Raw genomic sequence first — 19,123 nt, forward strand, 5'->3', positions numbered from 1 at the left:
TTCACTTTGTTTCTGGAAGGTTAGAACATATTGTAAGTAGCACTTCTCATCAGGGAAGAGCAATTTTGTTTCCTCAGAAGTGGGTATTTTTGAAAAAAAAACAGATTCTGCTTTAAATGTAGACCTGCCTTTCCTCAGAAGACCTACTTCCTTGTAGCAAAATTGTTTTAAATTTCTTTAAAAGTCCACAGTAAATGTAATGACTTCCACTGACCCATCCTTGTTTCTCTAAAAATCTCTAAATGACCCCAGAGACACAAATATTCATGTCATTTGGAGAAAAATCAAAAGAGGCAGCAGAAGCACAAAGTGACGACAAGGGACAGGGGCTGAGTACATGCCCAGAGCACCGCGGTGCCCGCCACTGACCAAGCCACTGACCATGCCACTACCTACTGTGGCAGGAATGAGGCCATCACAGGACAGAATGGGCGTACCTGCTTTTCTCCCTGACAGCATCATTTTCTTCAGGAGAAAGGGGGTGTTTATATTTACATGTTCCCACAGCCCAAAGACAGTCGTTACTCCCATGGGTGTTCTCACCTTTTGCAAAAACTCACAGGTCCCGTTACTTCACATGGTTTAAAGTACCTGCTAGTTTATAAGAACTCATGTTCTCAGGCAGCAGCCCTCTTGAATACTGGAGACAGCTTACAAGGCACAGTTAGAGAAGTTGGCCAGTCTTTCCTGACGTGCATACATTTACGTGCATCGTATAACGAATTACCTGCAGTACCTTTGCACCTGGCCCTGCCTATATTTGCGAGTATACAAGCGTCACCTTCAAAGGGAGGTAAGTCCTTGAAGCAGGACTTAAAAATTATTTGAAGTCATCATGTTGACGCTGACTTAAGGTTCTTCTTTGGTTTCCTTTCTTCTCTTTAACCTGTGCTGTTGAGCAGATCCACCATAACCATCAGCATTCCAGTAGGTAAAACTCAGAGGTAACCCTTAGGGTCGTCTCCTATCCTGTTTTATATGAAAAGAAATTATTTCAGAGAATCAAAAATGTTAAACAATATAGGGAGTTTTAGTGCCTTCTGATTTCCTAAATAGCAGCAAATGACATTTGAGCTCTGAATCTTGATGCCCAGCCCAGGGCCTGCCTCCTCCAGCAGACCTGCTTCAAATGAGCCAGGCTTCAACAAGAAGCATTCGTGTAGTGGTCCAGCAATCTTTACGATCCCCTGCGTAAGTATCTAAGTATCAGGAGCGAAGTGCTTGACAAGGCGGTGTCCCTGCACTTCCCGGCGTTTCCCGCTGGCTGAGGGAACAGCAACAAGTAAACAAATAAACCAATTACGTTTTACAGTAAGTGCTAAGAGAAAGGTTAAACAAACTCGCATAGAAAGTAACAGTGACAGCAAGTCTAAGGAGAGGACAGTAAGCTGGATAGTGAGGGGATGAGAGGACCCAGTCCGATCATGAACCGCACAAACAAGATCTTCGCTGATAGAGGGAACCAAGGGCCTGCAGGAAGACATAGAGGTCTCTGTCTAGGACCTGGCAAGGGAGGTCAGCAAGGGGAGAGTTCTGCAGGAGGGAGAGGGGAGAAGGGGAGGCAGGAGCATCTCCCGAGGTCCTTCCAGTCCCACCTCCCTGTGGGTGTTTGACATCTATGCCGCATGTCTGCCCCGATTCTCCAAGTAGCCTGGAAGCCTCTTCAGGACACGGAACAAGCAAGATTTCCTCCTCTTTGTTTGGCAGGCTTACAGGTGAAACATAACATCTTATGTGCTGTTTAGCCTAAGCCAAATTGTAGCTTTCAGATTATTTGAGCATACGTTCTTCCCTTTTTAGCTTAACTTCGTAATTTCTTAATTTCATATTTGACATCTCATTTTGCTCTCCATAGAATTTAAAGCTAGGAGTACTGAATATTGGTTTCTAACCCTTTCCTTGGCATTTAGAAGGGCCCCCCCGCCACCTTTGTGTCTCAGAATTCTCATGTGTTCAGTGGAGGTAATGGACTGCATTTGTAAAGTGATAGAGATATGATCCTTAAATGTGACACATTATAGGAGGAGAACGCTTTAACAATATTAGTACGATCTGCATAGCCTCTATCTTTTCTGTAAGTCTTGTGGATGTAAAATGTGCATCAGATATCACTTGCAGTTCCTACTCTTCCAAGCATATTCATTTTAGGACAATTACTTTCATCACCATTCTTCTTGTTTAACTGACTGATACAGTCATTGTATAATTTGGCAATCACAGTTTTCAATTGAAACAAGTCTTCTTTTTCTCTTCTGTTAGAAATGCAGACGCTTAAGCAGCTCTACCTAGATTAAAAATCATAGTAATAAAAGAGCAAACATTTCCTCAATGTTTACCATGTTTCAGGCACTGTTTATATGTATCATCTCATTTGATCCTCAAAAGAGCCCTTCCCATTCCATAGATAAGAACAGAGAGGTTTAGGGGCTGAGCCTGGGTGGCTCAGTGGGTTAAGCAACTGCCTTCGGCTTAGGTCATGATTCCAGAGTCCTGAAATCGAGTCCCACATTGGTCTCCCTCCTCGGCAGGGAGCCCACTTCTTCCTCTGGCCTCTCCCCTCTCATGCTCTCTCTTTCCCATTCTCACTCACTCTCTCTCTCAAATAAATAAAATCTTAAAAAAAAGAAGAACAGAGAGGCTTAGTAATGTGTCTAACATTATACAGCTAATAGTGGGATAGCTAAATTTGAACTCACAATGGATGCCCTTTAACCACTCCATCTTAATCCCTTTGTTTGATGCATCATATAAAATAGTCATCCACTTACAAATCAGGATCTGTATTCTTCACAATTATTATGTGAATAAGTATTGCTTGTGGTTTCAGGGGAAGGGATTTCTATTTTCTGGGGTTTTTTCTTTTCAGAGAGAGAGAGCACAAGCAGGGGGAGCAGCAGACAGGAGGAGAAGCAGGCTCTCTGCTGAGCAGGGAGCCCAATGCAGGGCTTGATCCCAGAACCCTGGGATCATGACCTGAGCCAAAAGCAGACACTTAATTAACCAGCTGAGCCACCCAGGCATCCTGGGATTTCTATTTTCTAATCAAAGTTTATTGCTGGCTAAAAACAGGGTCTCGGTAAAGGAATGAAATGTCAAATGCTTACTTTCAGCAAATTAGTTCAAAATACTATCATGTTTACCTGTAAGTATTTGGAAAGGATTTTATTTGCACGTGTTGCTCAAGGCATGATTTCTCCGAGACTTAGATTTTGATCTCAAAATGTGATCTAAGAAACAAGTTTCTTGTTTGGTTTCTGATTTGGGATGGCTACCTTTTGAAAATGGTTAAAATGGTAGTTTACAAGTATCCATGGTTTAAGCTCCATTGCCAAGACATATCAAAAGAGTACTTAACTGTAAATTCCTGTCATTTGGTCAATCCAAGTGTGTTTGGCCTCAGCACAAGCCACTAATTCAAATCAGTTCCATCGGAACCCTACAATTATGTCTAAAAGTAAAATAAAATTTGGATGCTAGGATTGTAAGTTAAAAGATTGCTGAAGTAGTACAAACATTCCATGTAGCTGTTGGGCAGAGCGACAGTATTTATCTAATGTGACTCAGAACGTTACTGGGGAGCATGGTCCCTGCATTCCAGAGAACGCAGAGAGTTGGATAAATTGCTTGGTAGCCACTCTGAAGTCGTACATTTCTGTAGAAAATGTTGCATTTCTTTTGAAAATGGTGCCCTGATCTCCATAGTCTTTATTCACTTGATCCTTTTAGCCTTAAAAGTAGATGTGTCACAATACGATCAGATAGTGTGTATTAGAACATCTGGTTCTTCTCTTTGCCTAGTAATTTTCTCAGATTCTAGAGTTAAATGTTAATCGGCGCTCAGAAAAGTGGATTTATGTTCATTTGAAGGCTGGGCGTGCTATAATAATTCTAGTAGTTCATGCAATAACTTATCTAACCTCATGTAATTTGCTTTTTATTGGAATAATTGGAAACTTCGAGATTTCATACTTAGTGATAAAACCCCCACTTGGGAGTTGTGTTTCATGGTGATTTTTCCTCACTTTGTGGGGATTTTCTGGTTTTTTTTTCCCTTCTCAGTGTCCGCTTCACCGTGGTCAGTGACCCTCCGGAGGACGAACAGGATCTGGAGTGCGAGGACATTGGCATTGCTAACATTGACCTCGCTGACATGTTTCAGGAAGGGAGAGACATCATTGAGCAAAATATCGATGGTATGAGTGAAAGTATTGCTCAATTTGTACAATAAATGCTTAAATCCAAATTCTTTATTAAAACCTTCTTTTTTGCTGGCTGCAGGGACGTTGCGTCCCACATTGGTTGACTCCTTTGTAACTCCAGCTTTTTTTTTTTTTTTTGAAGCTGGAAGCTTTTTCACTCCCTCCCTCCCTTGCCCTCTCCCTCTGCCTTCCTTTCAATCAACAGAAATTTTAAAATAATTAATTGCACTTCACAAGGAATTGTTCATTTTGTTAGTACTGGGGATGAGTGTGTGACAAAAATGTGGCCATTGGATTTTTTTTTTTTTTTGAATGTTGTTTGTGGAAGCTTCGTGCTGTCAAGACTTATTTCAGCCAAGGCGAGTTATTCTGAGTCATCATTATAGTGTCTTTTGTAAGGCTTCTCTTTAATTCAGTGTTACAATCCAGTGATACAGCCACTGCAAATGACTCCAAGTCATAATGGTCACTTACTTCCTAGCAGGATTCAGAGAGGAGTAAAAGATTCCTGACAAAATGTACTCTCCTGGATTGTCGCCTCAAAGGCATGAGTCCCATCAGGGCTTAGTTTCTACCCTCCAGATTTTCATCAAACATACTTGGAACATGCTCAAGGAATTGTGCTTTATGAATCAGCCGTTTCACAGTCATAATGAGGGGGGGCACCTGAGTGGCTCAGTGGGTTAAATCCTCTGGCTTCAGCTTAGGTCATGATCCCAGGGTCCTGGGATCGAGCCCACATTGGGCTCTCTGCTCGGTGGGGAGTCTGCTTCCCCCTCTCTCTCTGCCTGCCTCTCTGCCTACTTGTGATCTCTGTCTGTCAAGTAAATAAATAAAATCTTTAAAAAAAAAAACCAACAGTCATAATGAGGATAGCCAGGGCTATACACAGTAAATGGACAAATGAAGCTGAGTCCTAGTCACATTTGCCAAGTGAGCAGAGCATCTCCGGTAGACTGTACACGGCTGATTTCCTCAGCTGTTCATGCATCCAGTGAACACTCACGGGAGCACCTCTTAAGTGCCAGACACTGTTCCCCCACAGTTCAGCTGCGGTTCCCGTGTCAGGTTCTCTGTCCTGTATCTGTGTTACCTGCTCACAGGTCAGCATCAAGCCAGATGATTAACCAAACTGGAAACCTATCCTGGGAAATCTTTCTAAACTACCCATATCTAGCTACGTGACAGTTTGTCACAACTTTGGCACAGAAAAAGATGAGAGGATTAAAATATTAACCTAAACCCTCCGAAAGAAAACCAGAACCAAGAGAGTCTGAGAAAAGCGATGAAAATGATCTAAGCTTTATGTTCTTCAGCTTTTCTCCCGTCCGTTCTGGTTAGCAGCCCATCTTCCCAGTCTGAGAATCCATGTGTGGCCACACTAATCTGTCCCAGACATCTACTGTGGCCGTGTTTTGAAGAAGAGTCAAAAAAATTAAATGCTCGGGTGTCAGGTCAGGATTTTAATGCTACGTTCTGTGCCAGACAGAGCAGTGAGTAGTCCCAAAGAAGAGGTGTAAGGAAACTTGGGAACGAGCTGGGGAACCCCTGGTGCCCCATGACCTCCCTGCCTGCTCAGGTCTCCACCCAAGTCTTTGTATACCCAGTTATGTTTAAAGATTTCCTTAAAAAAAAAAATTGGGGAATTGTCGTATCTTGTCCCTTCTAGACTTTATTTCTTCTAACTTAGAAATTCTAAGCCTGTGTGGGACTCGTCATCCTATATATAGCCTTGCCACGAGGTCAGCTTCAGGAGCGAGCAAAAGTCTTAACTCCATAGGCAGTAAGTATGTGCACACGTGATAGACCAGAAATGTGTAATTTTCTACACGCAGGACAGGCTTTAATTTACGGATTTCTTTTTTTTTTTTTTTTTTTAGATTTTATTTATTTATTTGACAGAGATCACAAGTAGGCAGAGAAGCAGGCAGAGAGAGAGGAGGAAACAGGCTCCCGCTGAGCAGAGAGCCTGATGTGGGGCTCAAGCACAGGACCCTGAGACCATGACCTGAGCTGTAGGCAGAGGCTTTAACCCACAGAGCCACCCAGGCACCCCTAATTTACGGATTTCTGACGTGCCAGTGAACTTTGGACTTTTATAAAGCCATCTTCATGTTTGCAATTCCCATTTCAGGTAGTCTATCTAAAGAAAAATCTGTTGAATGACAGTAACACTTTTCGGCCATTTTTGTCCCTAGTCTTCGATGCACGGACAGGTGGTGGACCTATCGGCAAGCTCAGGGTAACCGTCGAAGCACTCCATGCCCTCCGGTCAGTCTACGAGCAACACAGAGATGACTTGGAGGCTGAAAGAAGCTGTTCCAGAGGCATGTCCTGCTCCTGAGTAAACGCTCACATGAAAGCTCTGAGAGGAGATTTCTGTAATTACTCCGGTGTATATAATCTATAATTCATGGGACGCAGGGAGGGGGAGCCCTGGGTTTGTGGTGGTCAAGTTTTGTATACTTTTCCATCTGTTTATTTTTCTATTCCCTCCTTCCCACGACTGCCACCCCTCAGGACTTAAGTTCTCCACCATGGGCAGTACCTCCTCAATAATTTATACCTACACGATAGCATGAGAAAGCCTATTTGCATTTTCAACACTTTCGTATGAAGAACCGACATGCTAGTCCCATTTTTGTTTTTAAAAAGCAAAAAGGATAAATCTTAGAAAACCTTAGAAAAGAAATACTTTTATGTTATCCCTAATCGTCCCACTAAATGGAATGTCTAAGATTAGCCTCATTAAGAGTTTTATACTGTGAAGATTTTATTAGAAGCAATATATGAAAATTACTTGGATTAATGTGTTAATCTTCCTCTTTAAAATGCTAATATCCATTTTATGCACATTAAAGCTCAGTATGCATTTTCTTTGATGCATGCAGTTTCTATCAATTAAATATAAAGAATGAGACTTGGCACCAACTTATTAAATTACTGCAGGTTTTTGGTTTTCTTTCTTAAAAATCACACTTCTTCCCATTTGTTTGATTTTTATGGCTCTGTAGTGGTGATATGGGATCCAGGGACATGTGTGTATAAAGAGGGGATAGACAGGTACATGTATGTATATACATGAAATTCATGTTTTGAAAACTTAGCTTATGATACAGAAAGAAATTATTAAAAGTATGGCTCAAATTCTGATATGCTTAGTTAGGCCTGAAAGGAATATCTTTTTTTATCATTTTTAAAATTTACATCAAGCTTGTACAATGGTGGGGTGTATCTGGATAACCAGATCCTCGAAAAGCAGCTCAGAAAGTTAATTTTCTAGCTTTTACCCAATCTCACTGAAGGATTTAATTGATATTTTTAATGGAGCTGTGAATCAATGCTGCAAAGGAATTGTCTCTGGAGGTCTAGGATATAATGCATTTCATTTTTTAATTTACTTTTTTATTTGTCATTTTCTTCAAAGGATTTTTATAGGCTGTGGGTTTTCACTGTTTGCAAACAGGCTATGTTCCTTCTTAAGCATATGTAAAGTATTCAGGGAGATAAGTAATTTATTAAAATCTACCTAATTTGTCGTGATATATTAAATCTCTGCTTCAGTGATCACAGACCATTTCATTTAGAGAATTAGGCATTCCCTCTTTGTGTGATTAAAGCTCTGGAAAATGAGTTCTTTGCTCCTATTTGTGAACATTCAAAGCCTGCTAATGGCAAGAAGATGGAATAGATTATGAGACAATTCATTACAGTTCAACAGAAAAAAAAAAGCAGCTATAATGCAAAAATGCAAGTATGAATATCTGCATATAGTTTGAACCATCTGTGCTCTAATGGCTTCAATAATGACTCTCGTCTCTAGGAGGCTTTGAAATGACATCCGTACAATATTAATTTGTTGATGTACATTGTGGGACCAGTAGAGTATGATCTGACCACAGAAATCTATAAATTCTGTCTCTACCATTGGGCCTCCCTGTCTGGGGCCCGCCATCTCCGAGAAGAATCTTGCTCTCATCAAACTCTGCAAATCTTCATAATAACTCATTCCTCTGGAACCTTGCAGAGACCACAAACATCTGCAGACTAAACCTCTCCAATCCTAGTAAACAGCCACATGTTTGTTGTCACTTCAGCTGGCTCTGAGCTCATCTTTTTGGCCTCGCTTTCTAGCTTTCTTTGGCTTCATGCAGTTACGGTGTCATTAAGGACCATAATATTCCCTGCAGTAATTTAAAACAGCCGAATTATACCCTGGGGTTAACTGAGTGGTTTTTGAGACATTTCTTGTGGTATTCTCCCAGGAGGTTTGTATTATTGTTTTAAAACGTTACATCCCAAACTAAATACCCTTTCTGCAGGGAAAAGAACCGGATTGCACTGACTTCTTATGATCTCTAAGTAGAGAGGGGGAGTTTTTATTAGGGAACTTCTGAGACCTCGTCAGCTGGGTGGAATGTATACCTCAGATATGATTAGAGAACTAGCCATGTTTCTGTCACATTCATGTTTGCCGTAGAGATTATTAAAGATTCCTTTTCTCGTTTTAAAATAATGCACCTTCCAACTATGTAAATTCTTACAAAGCTCATCTTCTTAAGTAATCGGATAGCTGCTGCCATGTTGTGAAGTGGGGTAAATGGTACCGGATGCCATCATATGGATGCTTCAAGTGGGTTTCATAATCTGTTCGAGAAGAGTTTTTTATGTTGTCTTGTGTTGACATTTCTTGTGTCATTTCTTGGATTACAGAGCAATGGTTTTCTCTTGGTGCACCACCAAGCCTGAACCATTAAGCATGGCGAGCAGGAGAGGGGGCACCAACAGTGGTCTTAGCAAACTAATACACCAGTTTAAGGCAAGATTTTTATGGACTTACAGCTCTTGATGTAAATGTACACAGTACACTCAGCACTTTTGGGGTCTGTAATGCTTCTAGTTTGGAAATATAAATAGAGATGTGATGTGGTGTGTGGGAGAGTGTATTTTACATGGTTTTTTGCCTACTGTAGTAGAAATGTCAAATTCCCAGCCACTGTCATGAGAAGCAGTTGACAAAAATAAGTTTTATGGTTTACAGTGCGGTTTACATAGAGAACATTTCTCTTCACTCTCAATTTCAACATGTTTTCTAAATTATCATGGTTTATTGCCATTTAAGCTAAATTAGTTTTTTTAAGAATAAATAGAGAATATATTTAATCAAATAAAGAACAGCCACATTGAAATTCTGCTGTTCCTGCCGTTCATTTGTTACCACAAAATACAAATACTTTTTATGTGTTATGAAGAAGTGTGGGTTCAGAGGTGGTCATGTGACTTGGGGGGTTCTGCGTGCACCCATGTTCCCACAACAAAACATAAATTATTTTAGTAATCTGACATCAAGAGCTGTGACAATGAAAACCACTTCTTACACATGTTCTAACAAGAATCTGATTAACATTTTTGTGGATATGGAAAATAACTTTTTTTAGTCAAGCTGCCACCATTGCTGAATTTGGAATGATTTCCTTATTCACTAGATAGCAAAATGTGAATCATGCCTGTGACCAAATATGAAAATAAAATGCCATCTTTGTGTAGTACAGAACAACCAAGGGAGAGCTCTAGGGATATCAGATTATCGAGTGATTGACAATATCAGGATGATAATTTATCCCCAACTATGAGAGTACATTTCAATAAGTCACTCATGCCTGAAGGCCTCTGACTACCTTGACAAAGAAAATCTAAGCCCATGATTTATTATAGATTGGACAACATGCCTAATTAGATCCATGAATGGGAGCAAACAGTTTTACATCCCCTTTGTTCAGAACAAAAACAACCTCTAGGTCAACCAGAAAGCTAAAAAAAAAAAAAAAAAAAAAAAAAAAAAAAAAAAAATCAAAGGTATAGAAACAAGTGTTTTAAAAACTGAAAATACAAAATTAGAAATATCTCTCATCCTAATCTCTTTTATCTTGCAAGATAGATTTTTGTTGTTGTTGTTCCATTTCAAAGAGCCACCAGTGGACTGAACTTTACAGTCTAACCTCCTGGAAAAGTGAGCCCATGTTCCTGGTATTGTTACACCTTCTGTTCTTACCCTCTCGTTTTCCACATAACAGACTTATATCTTTTTTTTTTTTTATTTTATTTATTTGACAGAGAGAAATCACAACTAGGCAGAGAGGCAGGCAGAGAGAGAGGAGGAAGCAGGCTCCCTGTGGAGCAGAGAGCCCGATGTGGGGCTCGATCCCAGGACCCTGGGATCATGACCTGAGCCGAAGGCAGAGGCTTTAACCCACTGAGCCACCCAGGTGCCCCCAGACTTATATCTTTAAACCATGTTTCTCCTTCAGTTTTTCTGAAGTAAAAATCTGGTTCTCTCAGATTGTGGCCTCTTTTCTGTGATGGACACCAGAAGGCTTCTCTTCTGTCTTTTGCCCCTTCTCATTTGACCTTTCTCATCCCTGTAACAGCATCACCCCTCTTGACTGAACACCACTGGTTTTCTTTGTAAGTCAAATTCACCTTCTTGATCTTCCTCTTTCTGTCATCTGTTCTGTTTATACCTATATTCTCCCATCTGTCTGTCCCCCTACTAATTTTTATGTCAATCAAGTCACATTTTTTTTCCTTTCTCTTGTCCTGTGCTACAACCACTTCTTTAGATACCAGCATTGGTGAGAGCTCCAATGACATTCCCAAGATGTGCCTTTGTGTGAAGACTTTTCTTAATTTAACATGACAGGAGCACTTTTAGTCAGCCATTATGAAACTGAGTGAACAGCAAGCTAATTTTTGTGTCTTTGCTTTTTGTAGTGAAGCAACAGAGGCTGGAACTCAGAAAGCTCTCAGGAATCACTGGTAAGGAGCTGAAGCATAAGGACTTGTTTTTTTAAGGAAATGTGTCATTAAAATCAAGCTTTATTTGGCATTAATGTGTTTTGTCCGAGTTCCACATGCTATCATTAACAGTAGGAGAAACTGGATAATTTGAAAAAGAAAACAGACTACACATAGCCCAAGATGAGGGAGCCAAGAGAGCCAAGACAACCTATAAAGTGAGATAGATATCTTCTGTTGACATTGAAGCAAGGTAACAGGCAAAATAGAATGCAAGGTGGAGAACAAAGGACAAAGAAGGACAATTTATACCAGTAAAAGGAATACAGGTCAAAGATCTAATGAACTTGAACATATGTACACTTAACAGTATAGCCTCGAAGTACATGATGCAACAAGTTGATAGAACTATGGACAAAATATTATGGCCATATCAGTTTTACTAGATTGTAATTGTGATCAAAAAAATTTAAGTCTAGAAGATGTGCTTAATATATTTACTAAACTCAAACAAATATAGAACATACGTGGAACATTAAAAAAAAAAATCAACCATGTATTCAGCCACAAAGGAAGTCTCAATTTCCAAAGAATTGAAATCTTGTAAACTGTTTCTCTAAGCAAAATGCAGTACAATTAGAAAACAGCAAAAAGACAACTAAAAAAATAACACTGTCTAAAAGTTAAAAATATGTGTTACTATTCCGGGTTCTAAGAGAACAAGAAATTACCCATTCCTACTATATAACTAGGAGAAAGAAAATTCTACAAACTTCATTTTACATTAAATGGGGGAAGAAACATCTGCCCAGAAGCCCACACCAGAGGGGGAGTAAGGCAAGGGTTAGACATAAGAGAGTGTGACAGGATTCTAGTGGCAGTAGAACAGAGATAACATGAACTCAGGTTCCCTTAGTAGGACAAAGGCCATGTTCAGTAGGGAAATGCTGAGAACAGTTATGAAGTCTGGTGGGTCAGAGTTATTGGCTACTCGAGAAATGAAATGGGCTTGGAAAGTACATAGAACCAGAAGTGGTAGCCTTGGGAAGACATCTGGAAGAGAATGATGCACTTTGAAGGGGGGAGGTATCCTTGGGAGACATGGTAGTGAAAGAAAGAACCAGTTGAAACTATGGGCCCCAATGGAACAAGATAGTATCATTTGGTGATATCATTCTCATTAAAAGGAGGCCATTTGTTAAAGAAACTTCACTGCAGCAACAGAAGAAGGATACTCTTGAGCTGAGAAAACCTGTAAGCTACCCAAACCTCTTCCCCACCTATATGATTATCCTTCCTGGCCTGTCTAGGAGAATTGAAAACAAGTAAGTTTTACTTTAACTATCCCATATCCATATTACATAAGAAAATAAGGAAACTTTTTGGCAGGATAGAGTTCCACCCTAGTAATGATGAGTTGGATAGTTTGGACCAGCATACCTGTTAAGAATAACTAGAAAATCTGACTTTATACACACACACATTATATATGAAGCATTCGAAAACATCAAAATGCCACCAGTGACCTGGTCTATAAGGAATCACAGGAGCAAGATCCAGGAACAAAGGGAAGCCCAGAGGTTAAGCCAGACATTAAAGCTGATTTGCTTCTAGAGGCATCTGCCAATTTAAAAGCATGGGTGTGAAGTGGAACAGAGTTTTCAACGGACTCAATGGGCTTTGAAGAACAAAATTTAGAAATTTAGAGTCCACCAAAGACGAGATTTTAAAGCCCCCAGTAAATCCTTCAGGCTCAAATTATCCCTGCATTTTTAATGCACAATGTTTGAAACACATTAAAAAATAACTAGGTACATGAGAAGACAAGACCATGTGACTGAAGACTAAGACAACAGACAAGTGAAACTCCTACAAGTAATTCAGAAAATGAAGGCATCATCTGTGAACCTCTAAACAATGTTTAGTATGGTCATAGAGTTAGGGGCATCTGGGTGGCTCTGTGTTGTGTCTGCCTTTGGCTCAGGTCCTGATCTCAGAGTCCTGGGATCAAGCCCCACGTGGGGCTCTTTGCTCAATGGTGAATCTGATTCTCCGTCTCACTCTGTCCCTCCCCCAATTTGTGCTCACTCCCTCTCAAATAAAATCTTTTTTAAAATATTAATAGAGTTAAAGACAATCTTGACAAATTTGATGTAGAATTGGACATTATTGAAAGACAACAAATGTAAATATTATAAATGAATGTGGACTATAATTACAGTAAATGAAATTAAGAATTCACCAGGTGGAACCAGGTGGATCTAACAGCAAATCAGACACAATTGAAAAGTGGCTTAGTAGACTGTAAAAAAAAATTTAAAAAAAAAATACTCATTCTGGGGTACCTGAGTGGCTCAGTTGACTAAGTGTCTGACTCTTGATTTCAGCTCTGGTCATGATCTCTAGGTTGTCAGATCAAGTCCCACGTTGGGCTTCCCACTCAGTATGAAGTCAGCTTGAGATCTCTCTCTTCCTCTGCCTTTGTCCCTCCCCTCTAAATTCTTGTGTGCTCTTGCTCTCTCTCCCCACCCCAAAAATAAACCTTTTGAAAAATGTATCCATTCTGAGGCATGAAAAGTAACAAAAAAGGGGGGTTATATTAAAAGACCGGGATTGTGTGGAAAGTTATACTACACATTTATACTTAATAACTGAAGACCCAGGAGAATAAGAAAGGCATTAGAGTCAAATTCCAAAAGATGATGATTAAGACTTTTTCAGAATACATATAAGGCACAATTACAAGAACAACCTCATTTTGTATGCCCAGGCTGGGTAAACACAAAGAAAGCCACTTAAACCACATTCTAGAAAATCTGCTGAAAATGAAAGACCAAAAAAAAAAAGTCTTAAAGCAGTCAGAGACATAAGACAACACTAAGACTGAGAACTGACTTAAATGAAATAGTGGAAGCCTTTAGGAAATAGTGTAACACCCTTCTTGGGCCCTACCTTACATCCCCCTTCTTCAGCTTTTATTCACAAACAAGGAAGTCAATACCCCAGGGGACTCGGTCAATGGGAGACAGGAATTAATGCATAAATACTCCCCCGTCCATCCCTCAAGTGAACAGTCCAGAGGTGCATTTTGTAGGATTTCAGCAGGATCAAGCCCCATCACTCATAGAGGTGATCAACTTGATAATACAACTTTGCACTGGCTTTTCCATTTTATATCTCCTAGTCTATCCTTCTCTCGGGGATCATTTCCCAGTCTATCCTTCTCTTGGGGATCATTTCCCAAATAAAGTTCCCACATGCAAGTCCTTGCTTTAGGCCCTGCTCTTGCGGATCCTGGGATGAGAGTATGTACTAGGAGTGACCCTAGAAAGCAGAACATTCGGAAGGGACTCTGAAACTTGGTCACTCACTAACCAGATGGCAAGAAGGATGACATTATTTATGGAAAGTGATGCAGTAACCCCTGGCATGTGATAGATGCTTAACGATGGTGGATTAAGGCAAGTGCAGGGGGAGAGTGAAATATGAGGTTATCAGCTACCTACATTTCTGAACTTACATTATACTTCATCATTTTAAAGTTGAAGAAAAACTTCAGGTGAAAAACCCCAGAAGGAATCAAGAAAACCAGCCCTGATGCAAAAGAAAATATAATACTAGATTCCAACATAAACTACTTGTAATTAAACAAGCATTTACAGATGGGGGGAGAAAACATAGATCAAGAATTAAAAAACTCAAAGTAGAAATTGACAAACTGGAACTAATGGGAACTGACATTAGGAAAGAAAAGAAAAATTAACCTTGAGACGGCTAAATTATAAGGTACTTAAGAGAAAATAAATTGAGTGAAAGCCAACAATAGAACATAATGGGTGAAATTAAAGGACCCAAGAATATGAAATGAAAGAGGCAAAAAGAACCTGTGAGAAAATGATAGATATAATAGGCGAATATACGTATAGTTAGAGATCCTGAAGAGAAAACAGTGAAATAGGACAAACTTACAATACTGCAATTCAAGAAAGATCTCCTGAAATGAAAGAAGACATGAATCTACATATTGAAATGACCCACCATGGAGGAAAATTGCTTCAATGCAATCAACTCTGAAATATATCTTTAAAAAACCAACTTGACTATTCAAGTCAAAATCAAGAGAAAAATAATCTTCTGGTCCTCTTGGCCAAAGGAACAAAGCTTTTATAAAGAAAATGAAGTCAGGTTGGCATTAGATTTCTCAAAGCAACTTAGGAAACTCAGCAGTGGTCAAATAGTTTTACCAAGAACTCAAAGTGTGAACCAAGGAATTTTTTCTTATCCAACTCAGACATTCTTTCAAATATGAAGACTACCGAAAAACAATTTTTACTATGGTAAAATTCATATAACGTGAAACTATTTTAAAGGGAACAATTGAGTGACATTTAGTACTTTCACAATATTATTCTATCTAGTCTAAAACACTTCATCGCGCCAAAATAAAACCCAGTATACATATGGCATTTACACCCTCTCACTCCTCTCCCCAGCCTTTGGCAACCACCCATCTTCTTTCTGTTCCAATGGATCTGCCTATTTGGTATATGTCATATAAATGGAATCATACAATATGTGACCTGTGTCTGCCTTCTTTCACATAGCATACAGTTTCCCCAGATTCACCCACACTGTAGCATCCAGTGCTTCATTCCCATTTATGGCTGAATAATACTCCATTGAATGGATAACCAACATTTGTTTATCCACTCAACCACTGATGGACGTTTGGGTTGTTTTCTACCTTCGGACTACTTTGAGTAGTGCTGTTATGAATCTTTTGATACAAGGATTTGTCTGAGTACCTGTTTCAACTCTTTGGGGTGTATATCTAGAAGTGGGTCATAGGATAATTCTACATTTAACTTCTTGAGGATATACCAAATTGTTTTCTACAAAAACCAAACAATCTTACATTCGTACTAGCGATGTTCAATGGTTCCAATTTCCTCACTTCCCTGCAACATGTGTTGTTTTCCTTGTTCCATTTTAATAGTCATTCTTATGTGTGTGAAGCGGTATCTCCTTATGGTTTTGATTTGTGTTTCCCTAATGATGTTGATCATCTTTTCATGTGCTTGTTTATAGGAGAAGAAATGCAGACAAACAAGAATTTGGGGAGCTCTTCGTGAGGATTCTACTCAAAGACCACCTTCATCCAATTAAGAAGTGAATGAAAAAACTGTTAGAAAGACTGTGGTAAGCACTGATTATATTTAACTACAGATCTTAGAACAGCCAGAGATAGAGTAAAGGAGGAAGAATAGTATGTAGGTGTTATGTGCTCTGATAACATAATTTCTTAATGATAGGAAGAGGGGAAAAATGGAAAAGTAGAATAAATTCATTGATTTCACATAGATTATAGGTAAAGACCAAAGACACCATTTCATGCAGACAAATCAAATAGTAGAAGCCTAAATAAAGAGAACATGGGCATTATATAAATATATTAGTGGAAAGATAACTACTAAAACAAAAGCACAAATCATTTTAATCACCAACATTTCTTTTATTCGAAAGCAAAGAAAACAGACCAGAGAATGGAAAGCACATGGTAAAAATGCAGAGTAAGTACAACATTAAATAATCACTCAGGATTAAGACCAAGTGTTTAAGTTGTAACAATAAACATGAATGGCTTTAACAAACTTAGGAAAAGAAAACTGCTTTCAGATTGTCTTACAAGGCAAAGTCCAATTCCCTACTGTAAGAGATATTTCCAAAACAAAGTGCAATAAAATTAAAAGGATGGGCAAAACTTTACCAGACAAATGCATGTAAAGAAAGCAGGGATTTTGAACTTGACATCTGACAAGATGAAATTCATGGAGGGAAAAGAGCTTAATGAGACAAAAGGACAGTTTTATAATACTGAAGGCCATACTTCACAGTGAAGATATAAATGTATCCACAAGTGCATCAAATAACACAGCAGCAACCTTCGTAAAGCATAAATACAGAAGATAAGGAGAGAAATACATGAAAATACATTAATTAGAAAAGACCATAGATATGCTCTCAGTTCAACACAGGGGCAAATTGGAAAAGAAAAGAAATTATGTAAATATACACACACATACGTGTATATATAACCTAAACAACATAATCCCAAGATAGATGTTATGCATACATATTGAACCCTTCACCCTTATGAAAGAGAATATTTCTTCTTTTCAAATACATGTGGAACATTCATGAAAATTGACCAAACTTCAATAAATTCTTTCAAATAAAAATAAAATATAAACCAACAACATTGTCTCATCACACTGTAATAAAATGGAAAAATAAAATCAAAAGGCACAAGTTCTTGTCCATCTGGAAATAAAATGTTATTAAGCAATTCCTTAGTCAATGGAGAAATATAAATTAAAATTGAAGAGTTTCTTAGAAAAATGATATGAAAACCCTATATATCAGAATCTTTGAGATACAGGCACAGAAAATGCATAGATTAAGTATAAGAATGAAAATAAAAGCATAACAATAAGTGAATTAAATATCTAAAGAGTTAAAGAGAAAACAAAAAGCAAATCTAATAAAAGTAGAGAGAAGGAAATAATTAAAAGAAAAGCCTAAGGAATTGAGTTAAAAACCAAATAGTAGAATTACCAAATAAAATACTTCTGTGAAAGAATCAACAAAATGGACCTAATCATTGTAAAAGAGAGAGAGCACAAGTACAAATGAAATAGGACAATGGGAGATCAACTACTGAATCAAAGGTTGTTTTAAAATATCATGAGTCTTAATTGGGTAATTCTTTGAAAATACATTGAAAACCTAAATGAAATGGATAATTTTCTGAAAAATATAGCTTATCAAAATTGACCCTGGTAAAGAAAAAAAGCTTAAAATATCAATTTCCACAGAAGAAATAAAATATTAAAAGTGCTAATTCCAGGGGCACCTGGGTAGCACAGTTGGTTAAGCGTCAGACTCTTGGTTTCAGCTCAGGTGGTGATCTCAGAGTCATGGGATCAAGACTCACTGTGGGATTGAGCCTCACCTTGGGCTCCATGCTCTGTGTGCAGTCTGCTTGGGATTCTCTTTCTCCTTCTGCTCCTCCCACTCCTGTTCTCTCTCGCTCTCTCTCAAACAGATAAATAAATCCTTTTTTTAAGTGCTAATTCCAGGGGTGCCTGGATGGCTCAGTGGGTTAAGCCTCCGTCTTTGGCTCAGGTCGTGATCTCGGGGTTCTGGGATCAAGCCCTGCATCAGGCTCTCTGCTCAGCGGGGAGTCTGCTTGCCTCTCTCTCTGCCTGCCTCTCTGCCTACTTGTGATCTCTCTCTGTCAAATAAATAAATGAATAAATGAATAAATAAATAAATAAATAAATAAAATCTTTTCAAAAAATTTAAAAAAATAAAGTGCTAATTCCAAAAAGCACCAGGCTCAGAAGGTTTTACAAGGGAACTCTAATAACCTTCAAAGACTGAATAATTTTAATGGCTTCACAGTGTTCCAGAGATATAAAAAGAAGAAAAACTTCTGAAATCTTTTAAGGAACTAGATATATCATTGATCTGTAAACCAAATAAACACTACACACACATACACACACACGCACGCATGCAAAAATCCTGAGTAAAATCTTAGCAAACAGACTAGAACACCAAATTACAAATATAACAAGTCATGATCAAGAGGTGCTTATTCCAGGAATGCAATGCGACTCACAAGTTCTAGAAAAACAGACAACACCTAGAAGAATTTGACACCTCAAGGTGGCGTACCAAGTTAGCAGAGGAAAGTAGACAGTGGAGTCAGAATCACTAAAAATGCACCTAAAAAAATTTAATTGGATCCCTACTCATTCCTTCAAGCAAAATAAATTCTATAAATATTTACATGTAGAGAAATGAAACCATAAATGCACTAGAAATAAATATTTTTACCACTTCAAATCCAGAAGCTTAAAAGAATATAGTACATAAATGTGTATACTATATATATGAATTTATAAAAAATTTATATATCTGTATATTTTGTATTTATATAATTTAATAATAATTTTATTATTTATATATTTTATATTTATATATTTATCTGTAAATATATAAATTTGACTACATCCAAATGTGAAATTTTCTTCATGGAAAAAAAACCCCAACCATAATATCAA

At 38.4% G+C, this 19,123-nt stretch overlaps 1 protein-coding gene across 3 annotated transcripts in view; it reads left to right on the top strand.

Moving 5' to 3' along the window:
* RPGRIP1L (RPGRIP1 like) overlaps nucleotides 1–9,366 on the top strand; it is a 97,241-nt gene extending 87,875 nt beyond the window's left edge. For all 3 annotated transcript variants that reach the window (XM_045989138.1, XM_045989136.1, XM_045989137.1), the window contains 2 exons: nucleotides 4,060–4,193; nucleotides 6,398–9,366. In XM_045989138.1, coding sequence (XP_045845094.1) covers nucleotides 4,060–4,193; nucleotides 6,398–6,543 — 280 coding nt within the window. In that variant the 3' untranslated portion in view covers nucleotides 6,544–9,366. The remainder of the gene's footprint in view (nucleotides 1–4,059; nucleotides 4,194–6,397) is intronic.
* The last annotated feature ends 9,757 nt before the right edge of the window (nucleotides 9,367–19,123 follow it).

The sequence above is a fragment of the Meles meles genome, chromosome 19, assembly GCF_922984935.1.
Source record: "Meles meles chromosome 19, mMelMel3.1 paternal haplotype, whole genome shotgun sequence".
Classification (NCBI taxonomy): domain Eukaryota; kingdom Metazoa; phylum Chordata; class Mammalia; order Carnivora; family Mustelidae; genus Meles; species Meles meles.